Genomic DNA, 27859 nt, shown 5'->3' with positions numbered 1-27859 from the left:
CTTCTTCTGTACTTCAGAGCAGCAAAACCGTTTTGTTGTTTATAAGGGTATTCATACAAGGGTAAAAAAAAGTGTGATTTTAAATATAATTATTCCATGCACTAAAATAAGTTGCTCCTTATCGTCTTGATTCAAAGTTTAAAATGTTTTGAAACAATTTTAGTATGTGGTTTTTAAGATCATGCTAGACATTTATAATTTATAGGTAATAAAGAAGATATTAATTTATAATCTCTTGATGTATTAAATTTGTTTGCATCTGTTTTTTTGCATTTCACCACAGGCCAGAATCTAAAGCTGTTCTTTTGGTTGAATCTGGTATCCGGATCCACACAACAGAATTTGAATGGCCAAAAAACATGATGCCCTCTGGCTTTGCAATGAAGGTGAAAATACTATTAGAATCAGAATAATGTCTTAATTATTCAGAGTAATCTTGTAACATGAATATTGTGTTAGCAGACAATGTTGAATATGTTAACACATTTGTTATGGCAAAGTATAACAGAATATGGATACCTATAAGGAAAGGATGGAAAACTTGGATTGTTTTCCTTCGAGTATCAGAGGCTGTGGGAAGATCTGAAATAGGTTTTTAAAGTTATGAAAAGCATAGATAGGGCACACAGAATATTCTTTCCAAAGTAGAAATGTTGAACACCAGAAGACACTTTTAAGGTTGGGAGGATGGGATGTTAATTTAAAGGTGATGTGAGGAACAACCTCTTTACACCGAGAATGGTAGAGGCCTGAAATAAATTACTAGGGTTGTAGAAGAATTAGGAGGTTTGGTAGATGTTGAGGCTTTTAAATAAACACATGAATATGAAGGGAATAGGGGTATATGGATGATACACAGGAGGCAGAAATTTAGTATCAACTGGCATCAAGATCGTCGTCGGCCAAGTGTTCTATCCAGTGCTGTACTGTTCTACATTCTAAGAAACTGCAGGTGCAAAATATCAGCTGGAGGAATTCAACGGGTCCAGAGGCATCAATGGGAAGAAGATGCAGGGTTTTGATCTAAAACTTTCACAATTCCTTTTCCCCACTGCTGATGTTTCTAATTTCAATTACCCTGCTGATTGACCACTGAAACCTCCAGCAGACTGTCTTATACTCTGCAATAGAACTGTTGAAGTCTGAGTCATATAGCAGAGATTTTCTATGTACTCTGGAATTTTATGTGACTGCATTATATGCATTTCCTGAGGTCCTAATGATTCAGTAGGAATATAAAAGTAATTTTCACCATATCTCTTATAACTGACCAATTGTTCAAATTTACATTAAAACTGATGTAATTTTTTTTGTTTTGATTGCAGTGTCGTAAACATCTAAAGTCACGAAGATTGATTTACGTCAAGCAACTTGGTGTTGATAGAATTGTAGATTTTCAGTTTGGTTCTGATCATGCAGCTTACCATTTAATTGTTGAATTATATGACCGTGTAAGTTACATGAAAAAAATTGTCTTGCTTTTGAAAGAAATAGAAGTAAAGTACATTTAATTGATTGATTGTTTCATCTGCCCAATAATATTAGAGATCACCATGGGACCTAAAATGTCCAGGAAGGATATATAGGACATCCTGTGTCCTCTAGCTTGAGTAGTCATAAAGTATAATGCAAGTTTTATTTGGGTAGTCTTAATCCAGAGAGAATGTATAATAGAGTCAAATTAAAGCACCAGACTCATCCAGGCTGGTACAGTTAGTTGAGACACACCACACAAATGGAGTAGAGGATACATCATAGAAATAAGCATAGAGATTGTTTTAAACTTTAATCTAGAGGTAGATGTATTTGCAGTTGATATTGAGAGTCTTTAACAGTGGGTTGCTGACTTGGTGTAAAGGTAAGGAACATATGGAGTAGCAGGAAAGAATCTAGAAGACTGGAAGTTATTGTGCTGTATGTCAGAAACAAAAGTCTGAGGTCATTCCTGCTAAGATTTAGGCATTAGATTTTTAAGGAGGTAATATTCCGGGTGTTATTCCTAAGCTTAGTGCGTATTGACATAGGGGTAAACAGAATGAGAGAGCTAGTTGTAAGGGTTATGTGAGGTAACATATTTCAGACCAGTATGAAAAGTTTTTTTTTAAAGCCTGTGAATTTCTGGCCTTCATATCCAGAGGAGTGTAGATCAAGGGCTATAGATTGGTAGTAGTGAAGATGGTGTTTTGCTTGCTTTCCATCATGGGCAGGGGTGTTGAGCATAAGAATTTGGATGTAATGTGACACCTATACAGACATTATTAGACCACAGTGGAATATTGTGTGTAATTCTGATCACCACCATACAGAGAAAGGATGTGGTAGTGCTAAACAGGCTGCAGAAGAGAATCACCATATGTTGCCTGGAATAGAGGACTTTAGTTACAAAGGGAGATTGGCTGGACTGGGATTGTTCTTACTGCAGTGCAGGAGGCTGAGGGGTAGCCTCTTATAGAGGTTTATAAAATTCCAAGAGGTGTAGATAGCCTTTTACCAAGGGTAGTGGAGTTTAAAAATAGAGGACATAGATTTAAGGTGAAAATAGATGCCCTCAAATGAGACCTGAGAGCCAAATTTATCACACAAGAAAGTATTTTGACAGGTATGTGTATAGGAAAGAAACTGAAGGATACAGGCCAAGCACAGGAAAATGGAATTAGAATAGATGAATACCTTGGTCAGCATGAATTGGGTCGAAGGGCCTGTTACTGTGCTGTGAAATTCTTAAGTTATGCTGTAGCTATAGAAAGAACTATTTATACCACAGCCGAAGTTCTGTAAGGGCCAGACCTTAGTAAAGCTATATTTAAAGAGGTACAGATTTACCAGATCTATAGCTGGTCTCCAGAATTAAACTAAAGAAGAAATGGCACTTTGTAATTTAGAAAGTATTGGAAGTACTTGTGTAAGGAAGCATCAGTGAAGAGAGAAATAGAGCATTGTCTTTTCACCATAATCATGTCTAGGATGGAAATAAAATGTATAGTTGAGCTAAGCCGCATCAGCAGGCATTCTGATAGAAAAGTAAACCTGAGCTGTGTATGTTTTTAATTGATAATGTCATGAGGGAACTGATAATTAATTCTTCTGATTTTCTTTGTACCTCAAATAACAGGTAAGGCATTCATGCAAAGATAGGATTTCTAATGGTCTGTGACTGCATGGTGATACTCATGTCAGATCTTATTTATTTCCATACTGTTCTTTGCCATGCCTCCTTGTGATGACATTTATATGCTTCTCATCCTGAGTCTAGCATAGAGCTGTTCTGGGTGGTGCATCTCTTGCATCATACGTTTTGCATGTGCCTTCTGATGCAGCTCTTGGTTTGAGATTCTTCTCTGCCAGAAAATTCCAAGGACGTTCCGCAGGCACTTAATTTGGTAGGTCTCTAGTAAGCAACTGAGTCATATGACAACACTAAAAAAACTACGAGTAGGAATAAGGATAGCGCAAATTGTCAGAAATGAAATGAACCCACAGAGTTCAAAGGAGAAATAACTCCTTAAAAAATTCAGCTCTTCATTCAGTAATAGGTAATTCAGAACAAAATGAAGGTAGAAGTAACATGGGTAACAGAAATATTGCTAAAAGGGAATAAGATGAGCAACTGATAAATGCAGCATATGCCATATTTTTAAAAGGAAACTTTAAAATTATAAACTGGTTAAATTAATTGGCGAAATGGTGAGCAATAGACCAGTGTATTCAGATGTTAGATTATACACGTTTGAACTTCAAAGAGCAAGGGGGAGCACTTCTTGTTAAGTAAAAGCAACACACACATTTTGGAGGTCCAAACATACTTTTTGATGTGAACTGGGGATAGAAGGCTTTGTAGGTCATTAAACTGTTATGCACTGACACAAAAAAATCATTAAGAAGGCTAATGGATTGCTGGCTTTTATATCCAGAGGAGTGTGGTGCAAGAGCCTGGAAGTTGCACTGTAGTAAGTAATTGGTCTTCAAGCAATAAATAATGAGGAGAAATAATGAAGAAACGAGGACGTTTCAGATCCTAGGTTGTATTCTGTATAAAGCAGAATCAGAGACTTGTACATAATTACATTACAAACTAGTTTAATCAAATAGCCTTTTTCTAAGGTGTTTGATCAATGAAGTTCTGTACCTTTTTCCTTGTTACAGTTTACTTCTGCTAATAATCAAAAGAATACAATATTTTTTGAACAACAACACACACAAAATGCAGGTCCTGACGAAGGGTCTCGGCCCGAAACGTCGACAGCACTTCTCCCTATAGATGCTGCCTGGCCTGCTGTGTTCCACCAGCATTTTGTGTGTGTTGTTTGAATTTCCAGCATCTGCAGATTTCCTCGTGTTTGCACAATATTTTTTGTTCACTTTTTTCTTAAATTTACACGTTGCACCATTTTTATGTCTTTTTGTTTTCAAGATGGTTTCAATATTGTTTACAAGTGCCTATTTATCAATTTCTGTAAAATTCAATCTTAACATTTTGCATTTGCAGGGTAACATAATTCTCACTGACTATGAATACACGATTCTAATTCTTTTGCGTTTCCGCACCAATGAAGTGGATGATGTGAAATTTGCCGTTCGTGAGCGATATCCAGTTGATTATGCTAGAGGCCCAGAGCCCTTGCTGTCTCTAGAGAGGTACTGTTATTATGTACATTGATGAAATCTAAAGATATTTCAATCACTGTCAAGCTTTCAGGAACATATGCATCATTCTTGATTCTGCTAGATATTGCATTGCTTTGTATCCTATTCAAAACTTTCATAAACCTACTCTGGAGTATTCTTCTTAAGTATTTTGCTGAAGTAGACTAATAGTATTATTTGTGACTCTAGAGGTCTATGTAATTTATTTTCTGAGTATTAGACTTATGTAGAAATTTATGTACACAGAATAGAAGCAGTTTTTATGCTGTCGTTGTTTGGGAAGGTGTTTTAATGATATCTGGAATGACATAGGGGTGGCAGGGTGGAGATATGTCTCTACCAAAGGAGGTGTACGGCGCTCCTTCCCTTAGTTAGCCAGCAGGTCACACTTGGGCATGGTGTAGCTCCTGCTTAGTTTCCCCCCCCCCCCCCCCCCACCCCATGAACAGGGCCAAGGGAGCAGGTGGTGGATGGTTGTATGAGAAGCTGGTGAATATCATAAGTCTTGGTTATGCAACCACTGACACCAGGCAGACAATCTCCAAAGAGTAATAATAATGGCTGGGGTCACCCGTCTTGCAAAAGACACTGCCCAGGAAAAGGCAATGGCAAACCACTTCTGTAAAAAAAAAAAAAATTTGCCAAGAACAATCGTAATCATGGAAAGACCATGATTGCCCACATCATACAACACGGCACATAACGAACAAATGAAATAACATAATCAGGGTGACATAAAGCTATATATATATAAAGTATTAATGCACTATTTTCAAAGTGCATGCTTTCTCTTGAGTTCCTAAAAATTGTCACTTTTAATTTGAAATGTTTTGTTAAGGAAAGATATTCACTGGAAGGAAGGAAATTGTTTTAGAAAATCTTCAACTGTGGCAAAAATTGAAAGTAGAAAGAATGTGCCAGCAGCACCTAATATAGGGCCAAATGTTCCTGATTCAAATTAATTTTAACAACAATGATTTTCATCTTGTGAGAAATGTTTCCAGTTTGTGAAGGCTAAAATCCACTCTAAATTCTGGCATGCTCTATTTATTAGACTATCAACTTTATACATTTGTGTTAAGCATGACTGGTTGTTTCAGTTATCAATTGAAGTTAGTTAAGATATTAAAGGAGTTTCCTTGCCATTGAACTTGTTTGTTTTCCCTTTATCTCAACTCAGTGCAAATTGACTGGAATAAACTTTGATGGAACTAAAGTTCAGTTCATTAGTATTTACTTTGATGCCAAAGAAATGTGGAACATCAGTACTTCCTTATAGCCCGAGTTTTATCAGAGCTGCCGAAATTTGCCAGTTTGGTGCCTTTCAGAGTTCTATATAACTTAGCCCAAAGCTGTTCAGCTTGAGTTATTCATCAGAAGGAAGCATTCATGTATGTTGAAATGTGTTTCCCTTGGTTCCTCTATCTGAGGGTTGGGGTAAACTCCAAGATCCTCTTTCAGGACATTAAAATTCTTGTAGTTCCAGCATGCGTTATACAAAGATAACAAGGGATATATTTTGAAGTGAGTCTCATCTACATTTTATTTAAATATAAATACTGTTTTGTAGTACTCTTGAGGTGCATATCAAAGACAAAAGTTGGACCTTTGTCTCGATTCCAGAAAATTAATTAGTCTTATTCAACACTTGTACAGTGCTACATGCAACACTGGCTGTTTTCACACTGCACTGAATTCAGTGGTCAGGATAAACTTCTCTAGATTTCTCAGCTCCCAGGCTGACTGATGCAAATACAACATCCCCAGTGAAATGAATGAGAACAAATGGCTGCAGAGAGAACAGTGAATAGACCTTTTTATTTGAGTTAACTTAGTGTAAAAGAAAAGTTCATAGCTTAATGTTGATAATTTACTTAAAATAATTCCTGGGTATTTTTGAATATTTTAAACAATTTCAGTCATGGCTTTAGTAGCCAGTGTGTTTCAGTGGTTGTCAAAGCTATTCGCTGAGTACAGGTGGCCAGTTGTGCTTGTCCATCTGATGTGCTGCAACTGGTTTCAGTAAAAGAACATACCTGGGACCATGCTGGAAGAAATTGTACGGTCCAAGGGCAAGTGCCAGGCAATCTCAACATTAGTCTAAGAGCTATCCCAAAACTTTATGGACATTGCAGCAGTTCTAATGTGCTTAATTGCTTTTTCTAATTTCCAACTTTTTCATAGGCTAACAGAAGTTATGGCTAATGCACCAGAAGGAGAGCAAATAAAGAAAATTCTTAATCCCCACCTTTGTAAGTATGGTAGACAACTATCTGGTAATTGAAGAATTTCCTTGGGGTTCATTGTTAGTTATACAACATATTTAATGGTGGTAAGTTACTGAAGAAAGAACAGTAGAATAAAATCCAATATACAGCTTAAATATTTCTAGCTTTACAGTATTTGTGTATCATATTTAACAAGTGGGTTGCTCGTCCCGGATTTGAAACCAAAGGGGAGGGTCAGTGAATCGGGCTGTAAGTCCAAACTTAAATCTGGTTACGCAGGTAGCCAGACAGGAAACCAGCAAAGATGGATGTGGGTGAATTTATGAGAAACCCGACTGTAGAGGCGCTAGGGACGGCTACCAAATCAGACTTGGTAAATCTGGCAAAGGGGTTAGGCCTCGCAGAGGTGAGGTCATCAATGAAAAAGCAGGAAGTGCGAGGGGTCATAAATCAGTATTACATTGAAAAGGAGGTGTTTGCAGCTGAGGATTTGGAAAATATCCCCGAAAAGAGATTAGCGAGTGGGACAGATCAGGCAGAGTTGGAGAAAGCAAGGTTGGACCATGATCTTAAAGTAAAGCAGCTAGAAGCAGCTGCAAAGGAAAAGGCTGAGGAACGGGCTGCAAAGGAAAAGGCTGAGGAACGGGCTGCAAAGGAAAAGGCTGAGGAACGGGCTGCAAAGGAAAAGGCTGAGGAACGAGCTGCAAAGGAAAAGGAAAAGGCTGAGGAAAGGGAGCAGGTGTTCAAACTAAAGGAATTAGAGATGAAACGGGGTCATGAGCTCCAGCTAAAGCAGCTAGAAGCAGAAGCAGAAGAGAAAGAGAAACAAAGGAGCCTTGAATTGGAGCTGGACAGGCGAAAGCAAGAGCGAAGAGCTCAAGGGCAAGAGAGAGAGGAGGGGTTTGATGTTAGTCGGGCGTTGAGGTTGGTCCCCCCGTTCGAGGAGACGGATGTTGATAGTTATTTCTTGCTTTTTGAAAAGGTGGCAGTGAATCAGAAGTGGCCCAGAGAGCAGTGGGTGGCGTTGTTACAAAGTGTGTTACGAGGGAAAGCACAGCGGGCATATGCCGCGTTGCCCCCAGAAGGGGAAGGGAATTATGATCAAGTAAAGGAGGCCATTCTCCGAGGTTACGAGTTAGTCCCTGAGGCGTATAGACAAAGGTTCCGAAATTTAAGGAAAGGGTGGAATCAAACGTATACCGAGCTAGCCCATGAGAAGGGTGTGCTCTTGGACCGTTGGTGCACCGCGGAAAAGGTGGCCGAGAATTATGGGCGTATCAGGGAGTTATTTTTGATTGAGGAATTTAAAGGTTGTGTTCCGGAAGAGATCCGGATGTATTTGAATGAGAGGACGAATCAGTCCATCTCAGAAATTGCTAGGTTCGCAGATGAATATGCCCTAACCCACAAGACAAAGTTTTCCTTGCCAAAAAGTTACCAGAGAGACCGTGGGAACGGTAGAGAAAGTCCGCCGGCTGAGGCGGAGATCCCACTGGGAGCTAGTGGTAAAATTGAGGAGGAGAGGCAAGATGGCAGGAGAGGTCCTGGCTTGACCAGTTTTAATTGTGGAAAGGTGGGACATATTGCATCTAAATGCTTTGCTCCGAGAAAGGAGCCAGAGAGAGGGAAAGCAGCGATCCCTATCGGGTGTGCAGTGGTAATCAGAAAATCGGCAAGAGGGTTCCAGGGGAGCAGAGAGTGCAAGGGGTCGGAGATTTATATGTCACATGGAACCGTGTCTGTGAGGAAGGGGGACACGCCAATTCCCGTACGGATTTGGAGAGACACGGGGGCGGAGCTATCATTAATTAGCCGTAACGTATTACAATTCGGACCTCCGACGGGCGAGGTAGCCCTGAGAGGAATAGGAAAAGGGACAGAAAGGGTGTCTTTGCGTAGGGTCATTTTGGATTGTGAGCTGGTGTATGGATCAGTTGAAATGGAGGTGCCATCAGAATTCCCGAGAACTGACGTGGATGTCCTCCTTGGGAACGATTTAGCAGGAGGAAAAGTTTGGTCGGCCATGACTATGACCCGCCGACCGGTGCGTGTTGAGGCCCCGCCCATAGAGTCCCCGAGCTATCCCGCATGCGCGGACACTGGCAGCCTGTCGAGAGCGGCAGCAGAGAACGGGAGCAGTTTAAAATTGGCCAGTTTTGATTTGGCCCAGACGTCTTTACCGACCCTGTGCCACGAGGGTTTCGAGGGTGGTAAAACGAGGGATAGTAACGTAAAAGGGGGTAAGGGAGAGAAGGTAGATTTTCCCTTAGCGAAGAAAAAGGTCCTAGAGGTAGGAAATAAAGATGAGAAACAGATAAAGCTGTTAAAAGGTCCAGGGTTGGACATGGATGATCTGTCTGGTTTGGCAGGACTGTTTGAAGAAGTTGAAAATTCTAAAGGTGTTCCCGATAATGAAATGAGGGCAGTCCTAGATGAAAAGGATGCCATTACCTTGAAGAAGTCTGCTGGGTTGGCAGATGGGGTTGTTTCAGCCCGCGGGGTTGAGTTTACTCCGGAAGTGAGTTGCCCAGAGAGTAACTGGGAGGATCAGGGGAATTTAGAATTTGAAAAGGGTACGGGTATTGAAAGCCTGGAAGAGGCCAATGCCCTGTTTGAGTGTGTCCAAGATGGGTATGCACGTGGTTCTGAACCTAGTCATGGAGCTCAGAAAAAATCTGAGGTATTTGACTCAGCTGGACGAGACGGTCGTCCTTTTGGAGCAGATAGACTTGGTTCGGAAAAAAAAGGGTTAACCTTGGGAAGTGTGAGTTCCCAGATGGTTGTGCTGAAGGGGGTGTTCAGAGTTAATGTGGAGTTTACGAATGGGGAGATAACTGTTGTTGTGGAGGAGAACAGTAAATCTGTAGTTCCCAAATCGAATGAAAAAAAGTTAAAGTCTAGATTGATGCCTGCGCATCGATTACAGGTTGATTTGGAATGTAAGGGTGCCTCACACGCTATTGTTATTCAAGAAAGCGCTGTGAGGAAGCCAAAATTTAAATGCGGCCGGAGAAAAAGGTTCGAACTGAACCACATCAGCCTGCATGGTCTTGACAAAAGGGTTAACTACCTGTGTAGCATTAAAGAATTGGGTGGAAATTCCCATGATGGACTAGGTTGGGGACACGGAGTTAAGAGAATAACCCTCGTGAAAAGAAAAGGCGGGAGAGTACCTCGCCAAATTACTCAAGTTCCCCACGGGGAGACTCTCCGGAAAAGAGGCGATGGTTAATAGAAAATGCCATTTTTAAACAGCAACGCCGGTTGTACGGGTTTGCGCCAAAGCCTGTGACTAATAAAGACAACCCCTTTGGAGACCTGCCGGTGAAATAACACGACCGAAACGATTAGTATTTGTATAAACTTTTGTAGATGCACCTAAGCTAAGATCACACCTCCTTAGTTTTGTTGCTGAAGAAAATAAATAAATAGGTGGTTATTGAGCTGAAGTTTGATGCTACCAGACTTTAGTACGGTACGCGATGTTAAGATATTAAAGAAAGGGACATTGTAATTGTTACCTGTTTAGATACTGACTTGAATGTATAATGGTAGTACTCTGTGAAGAGAGGAGCTTGTGTATTGTGTTAGAAAAAAAAATCCTATAAGACTCTGTACCAACCTGTTTTTAACCGCTGGTAAAAAACTTTTAAGAGGGGAGGTGTTATGACCCCAGCCCCCGCCTTTGTGAGATTCGCAAGAGCCCTAGTCAAGGGGGGGTCAAATGACCCAAGAGAGAGAGGGAGATGTGCTGAAGACCACGTTCCCCCGGGAAGCAGAATAAAGCGACTCTTTGACTATTGTCTCATGAAGACCACGTGTAAAGCCCTCGGGCAAAGTGGGCTGGTCGCTCAACAAGACAAAAGCCTCGGACATAGCCATTGTCTTGGGAGACACCTTTGTGGGATAAGGAACTGGCCTACGTGCAAAATCTCAGGGCAATGTGAGATGGGTGATGGGGGAAGGATTGCCTCGCCCCCCCCCACCCTGATGGACATCTACAACCCTGCCAGTCCAGATAAAAGGTGGGCTGCCGAGGCGGGGCGCCAGACGCACCAGAAGACGCGCTTGAGATGGTGACAGCGTTTAGAGAGTGACAGCCGGTAGTGGGGTTCGTGTGTGTCTTTTCCTTGCCTGGGATTGGCGACCCCACAACCGAAGAATGGCTTAGCTACAGGGGAGGCCACAGATGAGCGTTCATTCCCCCGACGAGGCTCCGACAAACCGAACTCCTCCAGGTTGGAAAACCTGTCGGGTAACTCTTTCATCCCCCCCCCCCTCTCTTTCTAACAAAAGTGCACCAACGCGACACCACAACCGACGGCGGCTGGTGGAACTGCAGTGACCGCAAAAAGACTTTTAAATATCCAGTAAACAATATATATCTACATTACCCCTAGACAACTGTAGAGCTTATTTCTGATTGATTATTACTATACCTGAGCTTTAGATTGAGTTGTGACGACGTATATGATCTGAATGTTTTGTATTAACCATACGTTTGTGCCCCTTTATAAATAAAAACGTTTGAAAATAGTAGCATCAGGCTTCGGTGGATCCATCTATCTTTGCTGGAAAATTACCCGGTTACTGGGGAACGTAACAGTGTATCAGTAATATGAAATAAGAGAATACTGGAAATACTCAAAGTCAAGCAGCGCTTGTAGAGAAAGACACAATGTTACATGTCATGTGGACGAAATTGGATCTCTTAGCAGATTTTGTACATGCAGTCAAAAGGAGGGAGAAGAATGAAAAAAAGGAACAAGATAAAAGGATCGCATGGAAATTTGTTAGAGATAAGGGTACTTTCACGTTAGAAATGCTAAAGCAGAGAACTGCAGGTACCAGAAGCACTGTAAAAGTTTTCAAGTTAACTTTTCCCAATTTTGATGAAAAGGTCAACCATTTTGAAATTGTTTCTCTTTCTGTGCCTAAGTGTCACACGGCCTGTAGTGTATTTCCAACATTTAGTGTTTTTATTAATCGTATTACTGATGTCTGATCAGTATTTAGATTGATGAATTTTAATTTGACATTGAATTTAGATCAAATCTAGGTACCAGTGCTTGCACTAATACTATTTTGTTTTGTGGTATGAACTTCATTGGTTCAGTATCTAAATGATGTATCTTCTGCAGATCAAGTAGCATTTTGTTATGTTTATCATATTGTGATCAATACTTGGCCTCATACACCAAATAAATGGAAAAATACAAATAGGGTTTTTTTTGTAGATTATGAAGAATTAAATGTTTTTGTTGGAAGAGATAAGATCGAACAATGGAACTGTGGAGCAGTGTTGATGGTGAATAATTGAACTGTGAAATAGTATAAATCAGGGTTAGTTATTCTGTGTCTAACTAACATTGAACTGATTATTATCTGTATTTCTTGATTTTTTGATGTTTGTAATGGCCCATAGAGATATTTATGAATACTTTCATTTGGTGGCAGAACTGTGAAACAGTGGATTCTGGTTAACTGGGTCACACCAGGACTAGTACATTTTGGTCCAAGTAAGTAGCTGCCTCAATTAGCCAAAGTTTCATGGAAGGAGTTAAGAATGTATAAATAAAGACAAACTACCATTTAACTGAGTAACAAATTATCTATTTAAATGAAATGCAACAAATTTGAACACTACCAATATTACTACAGTTCAATAAAACTGTATTAGTTCGTAATGGTTACTGATGGAGAAATTCATTGAGTGTATGCTGGCATGTTCTTTTGACTGTAAATGAACAAAATTAGCGTAGACACAGTGCAGATAATGGACTGCCTTCATTGCCTTTCTGTAACAAATTTCCTGGCATCCTGTGCAGTCACTAGCTCAGATTCAGTTGTGTCATTCTCATCACTTTCCTTGTCTTCATATTCCCACCTGTGACTTTGATACAATGCATCCCCCAAATCTTCATTTTCATTGTAACATTCAAGATGATTTGTCGATACCTTGACATTCTTTGTAGTTCTTATTAGCATGGTACTTGATTGGTAAACTATTCATTCTTAGTCCCAAGGTTTAATGTTTTTCCCAATAACCAACCATTTCTTTTTATCAGTTGCTGACACATCTGCACAACAAAACACAGTTATGCGATCTATTGCTTTTTTTTTTAACCTGATAGTGTTGTGTGTTTGTAACAAAGAGAACTGTCCAGCATAATTTTAAAAAGGCCTGTTTCTCATTGGCATTGTCATTATCACCTGCACAAAGTTTTTGAATCAAGTTGGGGAGTTTTGTAAATTTCCATGGTTTCTGCACCTAGAGCACTAGCACTACCTTTCTTGTCATTGCTTTCTTGAATTGAATATGTCTACACTTCCATGGAGACAACCAACCATCTGTTGTGACCCAGCTTCTTAGCTAGCTTCTCTGAGTTTTTTTTTAACATTGATCTACTAAAGTGCACATGTCGTCCAGTTACAATGGAAAAACCATTGACTGAGGGTTTCTTCCACATCTGGATCCTTGCCTTTACGCTTTCTTTTTTGGGATGTTCCCTGTTGTCCCTTGCGTAATGCCCATTCTTCTTGCAGTTTATCTTGCTGATGTATCAAGTGTGCAATTGTAGATTTCGGCAATCCATTTATCTCTCCAGCTGACGAGGAGTGGCGTTAGGTAGATGGCTTTTAATTTAGCCCAGAAGGGTAATTTCTTTGGCTAGTATAATTTTTTTGTGGCATCTTGGCAAGATTTGCAAAAATGATCAAAGATCACTGCTTTTTGAATTAGTGTCCATTGACCAAAATGGATAACACAAGCACACACAACTGTTTACTCTAAGCAAGGTGTAGTTTCTAAAGGTCTCACAAATATTTGTGACTCACTGTCTACTGCCCCAATTTGTTGTATAGTATCCCAAATAAACAAAGGGAATCCAAGCTATTTTTATAATTAAAATGTCTTGATTCGGCAAGAGGATGCCATCTGTCTGTATGAATTTTAGAGATTATTTATAAACTTTTATTTTGCCATAACAGATTAAATTGCTCAACTACCTTTCAGAATAGATTTTGAAAAATACATTGATTTCCTTGTGATTTAAAATGTGAAAATTTCCAATGACCTCATCTCTTTCATTTTAAAGCTTATGGAGCAACATTGATTGAGCATTGCCTGATGAAGTCTGGATTTTCTAGTAGTGCAAAAGTTGGCCAAGATTTTGACTTATCCAAAGGTAAGTTTATGGGAGTTGGGAACTTTCTCCATTTTAGACAATGTACCATAGTCTTTATATTACTGTTGTTTAAAAAGAAATGTTAATTTTATAAAATTTGTTATGAAAACTTGAAGTAATAGAATGTAGAATAAACTACTGTTGGAATTATTGTTAAAGAAGTAGTACAAAGTTGAGGCTGATCTAAATGATTTTTTGTAAATTATTAGACATTTTTACTTTCTAGTTTAAATTTCAGATGGTTAAATTATTTTATTGTTTTCCTTTGATTTTTGCCCTTTAAAAAAAGGGCTTGGAGTATAATGTGTCTTTTTTTTCCACAATATTTTTATTAAAAGTATCTCACAAAGCAAAATTGAAATTAAGCTAACATATTACTCTTAAAGCCTAGGGTTGATTCCAGCTCTTGTCATGCCCAGCATTTGCAGAAGGGTTAAAGTGTATCAGCAGATACTGTAAACACCTTCTTCATGGACATAAGGGCAAAAAAATGTCTTGGTAAAATGAGGATAGTTGGGGATGCATAAATCCTCTGATCGTTTACTGTCTGGCCAGGCTTGGCCATGAATTGACAAGGATATCCCTTAACCAATCTGTTCCCTCCCTATACCTCTCCCAATTAAGAATGTGGGAATGAAACTTAAAGAGCATTCCCTTTAAGTATTCAAGGATTTCTTGGTACTTGCCAGCTTTTAGAAATTACGGGCAGTTTGGGGTAAGGTCTGTTTGTAAACATACTGCATAAGAATGCTCTGTACAATATTCTCCGTTCTAGTTTCAGAAAGTAAAGTAAGAAAGTGTGGTGGGAATATGCCTTTGTAGAGGCTTCTACCTTAGAGCATTTTTTGTTGATTACATTAATTTCCGATTTTCATTTTTAGATGTAGAGAAACTTCTGGCTGCTTTACAGATGGCTGAGGAATTTATCGAGAAGACAGAAAACTTTAAAGGACAGGTAAACTTGTGTAACATTTTCTCCTTTTTGATAGAGTCACCTATTAAATTATCTTCTGTAATTGGATATCCCTAATCTAGGTATTGGCACGACACCCTTCCAGGTGATACTCCTGTATTTCATAGATTTAAATGTAAAGGAAAGTTAATGATGAAACTTGTAGATATATAATGCCAATCTGGACGTGTGGTTTACAAAAAACAAAAAAAAAGCTAAAAATCTGAATAGAAACACTCAGTAGGTAAAACAGCATCTGTGGAAAGAGAAACAGTTAATATGACAGGTGGAACACCTTTTCCAGACCTGGAAAAGAGAGGAAAAACAAGAGGTGTGGAAGGGATGGATAGAACAAAGGGAATATCTATGATAGGGTGAAGAAAGAGTTGTGGGTGTAAATTACAGAGGTCCTTGATCAGATAGATAGATAGATAGATACTTTATTCATCCCCATGGGGAAATTCAACTTTTTTTCCAATGTCCCATACACTTGTTGTAGCAAAACTAATTACATACAATACTTAACTCAGTAAAAAAATATGATATGCATCTAAATCACTATCTCAAAAAGCATTAATAATAGCTTTTAAAAAGTTCTTAAGTCGTGGCGGTAGAATTGTAAAGCCTAATGGCATTGGGGAGATAGGTTAATGGGGAGAGTTAGAAGGTGATAATTCTAAGAAATAAACAAGCTGCAAAAAACAGGGCTGTAGGATATGTTCTGCAGGACAGATTATGGTAATGGAGGGAGAAATCCTGAACCGGTATCACAGTTAGATGACTTGCATTTTTTTTAGAGGCATTTTGCTCCATTAAATTTGACATGATTCATGGAGCAGTACCATTTCCCCCACTGATTTTCCCTGTAATTTATTCTCCCAATTCCCATGAACTCCACCTGGATTCTACCACTCACTACATAATAAGGGTAATTCATGGTGATCAGTTAATTTGACAACCTGAGCGCCTGGGGGCATGAAGGGTATCAGAGTCACTGTCAGAGCATACGACAGCAAGAAAACATACAGAAGTGAAGTAAATTCACTTTCTGAATGGTGTCGCAATAACAACCTTGAACTGAAATTTAGCAAGACCAGGAAATTGATTGTGGGCTTCAGGAGGGGGAGAATTAGGAGAGAACACACTAATCCTCATTAAAGGGTCAGCAGTGAAAATGGTGAGCTGCTTCAAGTTCCTCGGTGTCAGCATCTCAGAGGATCTATTCTGGGCCTGGTGCATTGATGAATCATGAATAAAGGTATGCCTGAGGCTTTACTTCACTGGGAGTTTGAGGAGATTTGGTATGTCACCAAAGACTAGCAAATTTCTACAAGTGTATTGTGGAGAGCATTCTGACTGGTTGCATCTCCAGCTGGTATGGAGGTCCCAATGCAAGAGGCTACAGAGGATTCTAGACTCAGCTGGTTCTATCACCGGTGCAAGCCTTCCCACCATTAAGGATACCGTCAAAGGGTAATGTTTCAAGAAGCTGGCCTCCAACATTAACGATCATCACCATAAATTATTACCATAAGGAAGGAGGTACAGGAATCTGAAGACCACACTCAGTGTTTTAGGATCAGCTTCTTCCTCTCTGCCATCAAATTTCTGAATAATCCATGAATATTATCTTGCTATTCCTCTTTTGTACTATTTAGACCATACGTTTATAAAGCTCAGTAGCAGAAACAGGCCATTCGGCCTACTCCGTCATGGTTGATTTATTATCCCTCTCAACCCTATTCTGCTTTCTTCCCATAACCTTTTACACCCTTACTAATCAAGAACTTATCAACTTCTGCTTTAAATATACCAAATGATGTGGCCTCCACAGCCATCTTTGGCAATGAATTCCCCAGATTCAATATCCTGTAGCTGAAGAAATTCCTCCTCATCTCTGCTCCAAAGCGATGTCATTCTGTTCCAAAATTGTGTCCTCTAGTTTTTGTTGTAACTTACAGTAATTTTTATGTTTGCACAGCACTGTTACAAAACAACAATTTCACAGCATACGTCATGATAATAAACCTAATTCTTATTCAACTTTCTGAAGTGTGATACCAGCAAAACAAAATATTTCACTATTACTGACTTAGAGATAGATGTCCTTTACTCTTCAGAATAATATTATGGGATCATTTATGTAAATCCAAGAAACTGACATGGGCTTTGGTTTATCTCTTCAGCTATGTTTATATCTCTGAGTGCAGCACTCCCTTGGTACAACACTGGGACTTTCTCATAGACCTCTGTGCTCCGGTTTTTGGAGTGGAACTCAAAGTTGATACTTTGAGAAGGATACTACTTACTGAGTTCTTTTGGTAAAATGTTCAAAAAGATGTAATTACTTATATTTCATAATGAGCTTAATCTATTCTATATATAAATTATTTTTGCTCTTTATGGTTAGGGCTACATTATACAGAAACGAGAAACTAAGCCAAGTTTGGATCCTAGTAAGCCACTGGAAGCATTACTAATGTAAGTCTCACACATTTGTTGTTAGAGTTTGGTAGTTGAGTAATCAGAGAATCCATTTCTCAAATTCCTGAGTGTCAACATTTTCAAGGATCTATTCTGGTTTATCCATTAATATATTCTCTATCTTTTACAGCTATGAAGAATTTCATCCATTTCTTTTTGCACAGCATGCCAACAATTCTTGCATTGAATTTGATTCATTTGATAAGGTAATGTTATACTTCTATATTTTATTATTTCCATTATGAGCTCTTTGATTTTATTCAGGCATCAGGGTGGGTTTATCTTTTAACGGGTCAATGTATAAGACTTGTTTTTTAACTGAGGACAATCATGATTGTGTGATGATACTTTGCTTTTGTAATTAAATTTTTTTTTTTGAAGCACCTCTGGGTGCTTCAGTTTTCTCCCACGTTAGGGGTAGTGAGTTGTGGGCATGCTATGTTAAAACTGGAAGTGTGATGACACTTACAGGCTGCCCTGTACAATCCTTACTGATTTGATTCAAATGGCACATTTCACTGTATGTTTTGATGTGCACGTTACCAATAAAGCTAATCTTTTATCTTTTAATATTTTACTTTACAAACAGATGCTATAATTGGAAAATAAAGAATAATGTATGAATTGTGAATTGCTTGTGAGCCAGGCTTTTTCTGAGGTATTTTAAAATAACAGTTGCTTTATTTAATAATTATAGTATAGTTAATCAAATGTACTGGGGTTGGTGCTCACCATTTGCTTTTCCAGAACTGAAAGGATGAACCTTTCACATCCTGTAAGTTGGAATAGGCTCTGAAAACCTCTGGCTATTCATATAGATATAAACAACATTTAAAAAGTTGAAATTGTTAGATTAAAAAATTATAGCATAAAGTAATAACAGCATTAAGGCAATCCATTTGATTGCATAGCAAGCTGCTTTCTCTTAAAGCTGAGGGTTTGGATGTAAAGTACATCCTGCAGGAGACCACTGCTCCATCAGTGGACAAGATGTTGAGTCCCATGGCGGAGAATGTAGTCAGGATCTGACTTCAAATCATTTCAATCTTCTTATTAGGATAAAAAATTGTCAACAATTGTCAGTTTGGCCTCGCACTTAGTACTTAGCATTTCTATTTTCAGAAGCAAAAGTGATAAACAAAACATCACTACTTGATAGCATTTCTGTTTTGAAGTGAAGCTATTTTGGAATTTTTGTATTCAGAGTAGTTAATATAATAAAAAATACCAATGTTACGTATGACATGTTTTTGTGAAAATATCAGACATCCAAGATTTAGATGAAGGGATTAAAAATAACATTAGCAAATTTGCAGATGACACAAAGCTGGGTGGCAGTGTGAAATAGGAGGATGTTGGGAGAATGCAGGGTGACTTCGACAGGTTGGGTGAGTGGGCAGATGCATGGCAGATGCAGTTTAATGTGGATAAATGTGAGGTTATCCACTTTGGTGGCAAGAACAGGAAGGCAGATTACTATCTGAATGGTGTCAAGTTAGGAAAAGGGGAAGTACAACAAGATCTAGGTGTCCTTGTTCATCAGTCACTGAAAGTAAGCATGCAGGTACAGCAGGCAGTGAAGAAAGCTAATGCATGTTGGCCTTCATAACAAGGGGAATTGAGTATAGGAGCAAAGAAGTCCTTCTGCATTTGTACAGGACCCTGGTGAGACCACACCTGGAGTATCGTGTTCAGTTTTGGTCTCCAGATTTGAAGATGGATATTCTTGCTATTGAGGGAGTGCAGAATTTAGAAGAATGAGAGGAGATCTGATTGAAACATATAAGATTATTAAGGGATTGGACACACTAGAGGCAGGAGACATGTTCCCGATGTTGGGGGAGTCCAGAACTAGAGGCCACAGTTTAAGAATAAGGGGTAGGTAGGCCATTTAGAACAGAGTTGAGGAAAAACGTTTTCGCCCAGAGAGTTGTGGATCTAAGAATGCTGTGCCTCAGAAGGCAGTGGAAGCCAATTCTCTGGATGCTTTCAAGAAAGAGTTAGATAGAGCTCTTAAAAATAGCGGAGTCAAGGGATATGGAGAGAAGGCAGGAACGGGAACTGATTGTGGATGATCAGCCATGATCACATTGAATGGCGGTGCTGGCTCAAAGGGCCAAATGGCCTACTCCTGCACCTATTGTCTACTGTTATTGTTATTTGAAGGATAAAAATGAAAAGTTTTTAGTTGTAGAACACTGGTTTCTAATTGTAGGTGTTCTAATTATTCCTCAACTGAAAGCAATTCAAAGTGTTATGTTTAGTACTTTGTTAATACAAAATTATTACCATCCATGGTAGAGTTTTGTCGTTTACATTTTTTGCTAAGTTAGGTATAAAGAAAACTTGGTGAAAGGTACCATACAAGGAATATTATATTAAAATACAGTGTTGAATAGTGAATAGTAAGAATAGGTTTTTGATTTTTATAAAATGATGAATAGTGGAAAGGAAGGTGTCATAATTTCTGTTTGTTAGTTTTTAGCTCACTTCTATCAACCAGAATATAAGAGGAGATTTCCAAGCTACCTCAATGTCTGTGTTTTAAACAGTGGAAAACTGGGCCATGTATCTGTACCTAGTCATTAGTTAACAGTTTATTTGGAAGTACACTGTTATGCTCAGGTGAAGACAGTAGCTTGAGTGTAATCTGTGCTTTGCTACTTGATTTGATAATACCATACATCAAAGTTCAAAGCCTGTATGGGATGGAGAGGTTTGGAAGTTGCACAACATCAAAACATAATTGCTACTGAGTGCTTTCTATTGATAAATTTTGTATACTTAGTACAAAATGTATTTTCTTCTCAGGCTGTGGATGAGTTTTACTCGAAGTTAGAAAGCCAGAAAATCGACATAAAAGCTTTACAGCAGGTAAGGTTTATATATTTTAAGTAATATTAAAAAAGCACTTTTAAATATTGAATGAATATTCAACTTCTCTTATCTCCAGTGTCCTTAAAGCACCTTTTTAGATTTTTAGTATTTGGAATTATCGTCTTAGTAAATGTGATAATAGAAGCTATGCTCATTTATCATCTATCCATTTTATTGTGTTCTGAATACATCACTTGAATCTTCCCTTTCAGTAGAGGACATTGTCTGAACCATATGTATTTAAAATATTTATCAGATTTGTGCAGCTGACAAATCGAATTTTCACCCATCATCAACATTTCTGTTGGATTAAACTTAAGCCAAAGCAGTTTGTGTTGTGCCACCAATGCAATCTTGGCATTGATAAACAAAGTTTACGACTAAGATTTTTTTTGGAACTTTTCACTGTAAAGAAAATGATCCTTTTTGCAAGTATATGTGTGCTTTTCCTGTTAATCCCTAAAAAAGCAACAAAGACCCTCCAAGCAAGCGATAAGGAATGGGAAGATCAATTATGTATGTAAATTAGTACAGAATATAAAAACAGATAGTGGAAGCTATTATCATAATATAAAGTGTAAAGGTGGGGGGCTGGGGGGCTAAAGTGAACAAAGAAAGATGAGAAGGGGGAAATTAATACTGGGTAATGCAGAAATGGTCAAGGTTTTGAAATGATGATTTTGTGTGTCTCCATGGTGGAGGATATGTCTGATTGCCAAAGAGAGATGTTATGGATGTGATGGGGTGTGAGGATCTCAATACAATAATCATTACTAAAGAGGTAGTGCAGACTAGTGCGCCAAAATGTAGACAAGTCCCTTAGTCCTAATGGGATGCATCTCAGGCTACTGAAAGAAATGGCGGAAATTATCGTAAAGCCATTTGGGATAATTTACAATAATTTCCTGAGCAGGTCTCAGCAGCTTGAAAGAATTGTTCAGCTCCTTGCGTAGATGACCTATCATTAAGCAGCACCTTGCTAATTGCAGTTTATGCACTGGTAGATGATGGCGGGGGTGGGGGCAGCACTGGCTGAACACTGGAGGGGTTGGGGACAGCACCGGGTGAACACCGGGGGTGGGGGTGGGGTCCATCAACAGGCGAACACTGGGGAGGAGGGGGCAGTACTGGGCGAGCATTGGAATGCTGGAGGGAGGGGGCAGCACCACTGAGAGGGGCAGGCTCCAACCCAACATGGATTCCGGCTCACCTTACAGAGGCGTCTCCTCCCCTGGTGACTGCATCAGGCGAGCTTGCGGCCTGGACCTGGTCCTCACCGTGATTGATGCAATGAATTGGATTTGCAGTATACTGCATTACCAATATTCAACAGAGTTTTGCGATCTCAATAAAAATGTCCAAGACAATCACTTGCATCGCACACTGTCACAGCACAATGGTGCGCAACAAGTCCAAGCAACAACAGCGGTCTGCGGTTTGCAATAAAGCCAATTCCATTGCTATCAAGCAAGTCGCTGATGGGATAGCCCTGCAGTACTCGGTGTTCTTAGTATCCAGCAATAACTTGCGATTTAAAAAAAAAAGACATACAGGATGAACAAATACACTATTGATTGGACCTGGAGTGGCTGCTTCATCCGAGTGCACCACCAGAGGTCTTGTGTGACTTCTAATATGAGAACTGTTCTGCTGAATTTGTAATCAGAGTGAGTTGCATGTTTTTATAACTTATTTCCCAAACATAATTTTTTTGAAGTGTGATGGTGGTGGGGTTGGAGGAGGCCGAAGACCCCAGGGCAGCTGGGTAGTGAGGGGAGAGGTTAGTGGGCGCCCTAAACTGAAGTACCAGTGATGTTCCAAAAGGTCTGCTGAGGGGAATTCAGTGTAGCTTATTGTGGTTTTGGGTGGATTTTCTGGGATCTACAACCTCTATATCCAAAGAATTCCAGTTGTTTGGGACATAACAGGACCAACACATTTTGACCCAGTTAAGTGGCTGCTCCAATTAGCCAATTAGCCTTGGAAATATTTAAAAGGGTATAAAAAGGATAAACGGCTATTTTAATTGAGTAACAAATTATTTATTTAGATAAAACATAGAGCAAATTAGAACTCTACCAATACAGTACTATAAAGCAAACACGAGGAAATCTGCAGATGCTGGAAATTCAAACAACACACACAAAATACTGGTGGAACACAGCAGGCCAGGCAGCATCTATAGGAAGAAGCACTGTCAACGTTTCGGGCCAAGACCTGACAAAGGGTCTCGGCCCAAAACGTCGACAGTGCTTCTTCCTATAGATGCTGCCTGGCCTGCTGTGTTCCACCAGCATTTTGTGTGTGTTGACAGTACTATAAAACTAGATATCAATGGAGGAATTCATCCATTGTATGTATGCTGCCATGTTCTTTTGATTGACTATAAGTGAACAAAATCAGTGCAGACACCTAGTGCAGTTAGTGGACTGCTTCCAACGATTGCATCTTCCAAATCTTCATTTTCATTGTAACATTCAAGATGATTGTTGATACCTTCAAATTCTTTGTAGTTCCTAAATTTTTGAAGTAGTGAAATCATTTTATTTTTATTCCTGGCTGTTTCTGGCATCTCTAAGCCTAAATGCTTGAAACCACAGTGAGCAAAATAATTCTGAATTGTCTTACAGCTTATGTCTCGCCAATTATCAAGTGACAAAAATCACAGCTTTTTGAATACAATTATGCAACTGACCTACTTAAATACTGTTTGTTCAAAGCACAATGTAGTGTCTAACAATTATACAAGGGGATACGACTGACGCTAGTTAGAAACTTTTCGGCAACAGTCTTCTGTTTCCAATTAAGCAACATAGTGTCCCAAATAATCAAAAGGATGGTGAGTCCTGAAGAAGGGTCAGCCCAAAATGTCGTCTGTTTACTCTTTTTGATAGATGCTGCCTGGCTTGCTGAGTTCCTCCAGCATTTTGTGTGTGCTGCTCCACTGTATTTGTGATTTGTTATATTATTACATTTTAAATTGTTTGACATTTTTTGTGCCTCATTAAAAATATTGGGGCCTAAAACATTACATAGAATAAAATGTGTTACTTATTTCAGTGTAGTGTCAATTTTTTGACTGAGTTTTATCTTAAATTTATCTTTAGTTTAAAGTATTAAAATAATTGGACTAAGTTTACAGAAGTTACTTTTTGTTCAATGCAGTATTGTCTTCATGTATTTAATCTGCAATTTCAAGCATGAAAACACAATTCCCACAGAACTTCAAGGGCATAATATTATATGATCTTGTGAATGTAGAGTTATAAGCAGATTAATAAGTAAGTATGTAATATGTCCTGATGAAGGGTCTTGTCTTGAAATGTTGACTGTTTATTCCTCTCCATAGATGCTGCCTGACCTGCTGAATTCTTCCAGCACTTTGTGTGTGTTCCTTAATATATAATTTGCAAGCTTTTGTGGAATGGGTGAAAACCTTTTATGTAACACCAAACTTTCTATCTTCAAGGAAAAGCAAGCATTGAAGAAACTGGATAACGTTCGTAAAGATCTTGAGAAAAGATTGGAATCTTTACAAGTAAATCAGGTAAAAATAATCCCAAACGTAATAATGTGCAGAATGATGGCAAATTGCCAGTTTACTGTTGTGAATACCACTATTGCATAAGTAGCCTTCAGATGCTTTGTTTACGTTGTAAGTATGAACGTTACACCAAACAGCGATTGGGGGTAATGTCAAGCACCTTTTCACTGCGTCTTATAACAAACAACAGTTAGCTCAGTGGATTAATTACAAGTATGTTTATTTTACTTGCTGCAAGGGAAGGCCATCTCCACATGAGAGCTGGTGATAGCTTTGAAGAAACAGACAGCGTAATTGTTCCTTTTTACCCAAGTGTTAGCTACTGCACTTCAATTCAAGGTCAGAGTGCATTCCAGTCACCTGCTTAATCGGTGTGCTTGGCATTCTTCCAGTAACTCATCTGTGGGTCTGCAGTTTGGACTTAGTCAAGGACTCAGCCTCCATTGGCATAATGTTGCACAAAAACTATTAGCAGAAACCACTCTGATACAATACAGATTCTGTTGTGTCACAAACAAAAATGCCATTTTGTTACTACAAGTACATCTCCAAATTCTCTCCTTTTTGCCATTTCATGACAACACTACATTTCACCAAAACAGTAATTGAAATATGCATATATGTGTCTGTAAAGAAATGATACAGTTTCAAAGCCCTACTCAAAATTCCCTTATTCATATGCCCTCTTCAACGAGTACCCATTCTTTAGTATCCTCTCCTTCATCCTCTTATTTCACACAAAAATCATAAAAGAATAACAGCCATTATTATAATACTGAGAGCTATACCATAATGCAGAATAGTTGCTCATAATCCTCCCAGTGCCCCACATGGCCCACCATCCACCTCCCAAGTTTAATAGTTGTGGTACTGTTTCCCTACTTTCTTAATCTCTTGTAGCTTCCAGGATGTGGGTTGCTAAGTTAGTTATATTTTCTGTTTGCTGTAAGGAAACAACACAAGTGCCTCCTTTCACTGATAGAATAAAACCAAAGCCAAGGTGGCGAGGTAGTGACGTCAAGTGTCACATGTGGAGCACTATGTAGACAAGATAACATCAGCCCTTGCAGGGCTGTGCCTCTTTTACTTCCCCCATACTCTGGGGATGTGCCCGGCAGCCAGGGCTAGGCCCAGAAACCACAGACCCAATAAGTGCTGTTCAGCGGATGTAGAGGACTGACATTAGTGAGTTCTGCTCACGTACCTTTAGTACACCCCACTTAGGAGCCCTTGGCCTTCCAGTTGCAGTGACATGTTACCTGACCAACCCCTGCGGCCACTGTGCCAGACAATTTCAGGTGGGGAAATCTGGTTCCCATACTTCTTGTGGCTGCACCAATTGCACTTAAGGGGGAACATACCATTCATTAAAACATTCGTAATGGCAACTGGTGTCTGCCCTGTAGCCTACGAGTGTTTTCAGTTCTGCTCCACTCATCTGTGAGTTATTCATGAAGATTCACTGGAATTAAAGGGGACCACCCAGAGTGGGATTCCTCTTTCACCATGAGAGTTCCAACATCACTAGTGTGAGCTGGGCGATCAGTACGGTGATAAGGGCTCTCATTTTTTTATTGGCTCTGAAGTCTTTTTACAGTGCAACGAGTGTGTCCACAATGATTTCTCTCTTACCATGATAGCTGTATTAGTTACTAACAGTACCTGGAATGTTCCTTCAGTAGGTTGTTGAGTGGTTGAGCAATAGTTGAATGATCAGCCACTCGCTTGTCAATACATTAATTAGCAATACCATAAATTCCAGTGTATAAGCCATCCCGGAGTATAAGATGACCCCCCCCCCCCATTTTCAAGGTTAAAAAAAGTGACTTTTTCATGTTACCTTTGTATAAGCCGACCCCTTTTGTAGAGGTTTTTGATTTAACCAGAAAAGATCACAAGATCTCACATGCCGGTACTCAGCTTTGCTGGATCTGGAACCTGGAAATTTTGTGAACCAGTAACTGTTACAAAAATAAGCCTACAATTGTAGAGCGTTAAAAGCAAATTCTTAATAAATAAATCAGGGAGGGAAGTTTTAGTTTAGGTTCCCAATGGTAAAGAATCCTCTGAAATGTAACCCCCGTGAAACCATTTAGCGCCCATTGTAATCTCGTTAAAACATAACACGGGGTGGCGGGATCAGTATGTGTACTCAGTATTGAGTTTGCGACCACCATGTACAAAAGATTAAAACGAATGCAATATGATGCTGTCTTCAAGCTGAAGGTTGTTAATTTTGCTAAAGGAACGAATAATTCTGCAGCTGCTAAGAAGTTTAGTGTAAATGAGACACAAGTGAGAGAGTGGAGAAAGCCAGAGGACATGCTGAGGGAAATGCCAAAGACGAAATGTGCAAACCGCGGGAAAACATGCCAGTGGCCAGAATTGGAAGAAAAAGTTTTAGAGTGGGCGAATCACCAGCGATCGTCTGGATTCATTGTTACCAGAGAAATTATTCGAGTTCAAGCATTGAAATGGGCCGAAAAACACCGTGAAGTCAGCAAACATTTCAAAGCTACGCGAAGCTGGTGCACCCAATTTATGAATAGACATGATCTTGTGTTGAGACAAAAAACAAAGATTACTCAGAAGTTGCCGAACGACCTTGAGAATAAGATTATGGCCTTCCAATCGTTTGTAATCAAGCATCGAAAGGCACATTCTTACCCACTCTCACTGATTGGTAACATGGACAAGACACCAATGTTCTTTGATTTAGCTGGCAACCGCACTGTCAATCAGAAGGGGGAGAAAACAGTTCTTATCATAACAACTGGACATGAGAAGCAACATTTTACTGTTGTGTTAATGTGTATGGCAGATGGGACCAAACTACCACCGATGGTGATTTTTAAGAGGAAAACATTCCCAAAGAAAGCAAAATTCCCACGGGGTGGTGGTGTTTCATGTTCAAGAATGCGGCTGGATGGACGAAGCAGGTTGCTTGAAGTGGATTAAAGAGGTGTGGCGTCGACATCCCGAAGGTTTCAGTGAGGAAAAGTTGCTGCTTGCCTGGGACGTGTTCAAAGCGCACTTGTCAGGTAAAGCAGCATTGCAAGCTGAAAATACGGACATTGCAGTCATCCCCAGTGGTTTGACGTCCATGCTCCAGTCACTAGATGTGAGTTTAAACAAACCATTCAAGGAATTCATGCGTCGACAGTGGAACAGATGGATGATGTCTGGAAATCAGTCATTTACACCAGCGGGACATATGAGGGCCGCATCCCTAGCTACAGTTTGCGAGTGGGTAGTGCAATTGTCGGAGGAAATGGAGGCTGAGTGCACTGTGAAGGCCTTCAAGAAGTGCAGCATCAGCAATGCTTTGGATGGCACTGAAGATCATTTGCTTTGGGAAGAAGACGATGGAGATTTGGCAGCCAGTAAAGCTGCAAATGACGATGTCGAAGCAGAAATTGACAATCCTTACGATGATATGGTGACTGCCGAAGAATGGGACGCAATTTTCGGAGAGTCAGATAATGAAGAGTGTGAGAGTTTCAAGCTCTGAACGTTTGACGCCAACAGTGTATACAAGGACCGGTAAATTGAGAAACAGAATGTGTTTTGTAGATCTTTTTTGTGTAGATTTCATAAGCGTTTATATTTTCTTTTGTATTTGACTCAAAAACAGCCAATAAATACGACCTGTCTTCCATGTATTCATTTTTCCAAAGTTGGCACCCTCTGTAGAAGCCGACTCCTTAATTTTAGGACCAAAATTTAGGGCCAGATTCTCGGCTTATACACCAGATTTATGGTAGTTTCATTTCTCGTGTAGTAGCAGTCAATTACTTTGTTATTCTCACATAAGACACTAGGGGCCGCTGTAGTATCCATGTAATGTCCATCATGTAATTCCTTGGAGCTCAAACACCAGGGCCATAATTTCTGAATTCTGAAATTTCAGTGCATTTTTCTACTACAAAGATTTTTGTAAGCT

The 27859-nt window shown here is 39.4% G+C and overlaps 1 protein-coding gene across 1 annotated transcript in view; it reads left to right on the top strand.

The window, feature by feature from the left end:
* The window catches only part of LOC140724890 (ribosome quality control complex subunit NEMF), a 72721-nt gene that overhangs the window by 3991 nt on the left and 40871 nt on the right, over positions 1-27859 (top strand). The window contains exons 3-12 of the mRNA XM_073039639.1: positions 284-386; positions 1326-1451; positions 4487-4635; positions 6829-6896; positions 13970-14059; positions 14941-15014; positions 17422-17492; positions 17626-17701; positions 20307-20369; positions 23842-23919. Coding sequence (XP_072895740.1) covers positions 284-386; positions 1326-1451; positions 4487-4635; positions 6829-6896; positions 13970-14059; positions 14941-15014; positions 17422-17492; positions 17626-17701; positions 20307-20369; positions 23842-23919 — 898 coding nt within the window. The remainder of the gene's footprint in view (positions 1-283; positions 387-1325; positions 1452-4486; positions 4636-6828; positions 6897-13969; positions 14060-14940; positions 15015-17421; positions 17493-17625; positions 17702-20306; positions 20370-23841; positions 23920-27859) is intronic.

The sequence above is a fragment of the Hemitrygon akajei genome, chromosome 3, assembly GCF_048418815.1.
Source record: "Hemitrygon akajei chromosome 3, sHemAka1.3, whole genome shotgun sequence".
Lineage (NCBI taxonomy): Eukaryota > Metazoa > Chordata > Chondrichthyes > Myliobatiformes > Dasyatidae > Hemitrygon > Hemitrygon akajei.
Note: the sequence above shows the minus strand (reverse complement) of the source record. Positions and strands in the feature narration are given on the sequence as shown.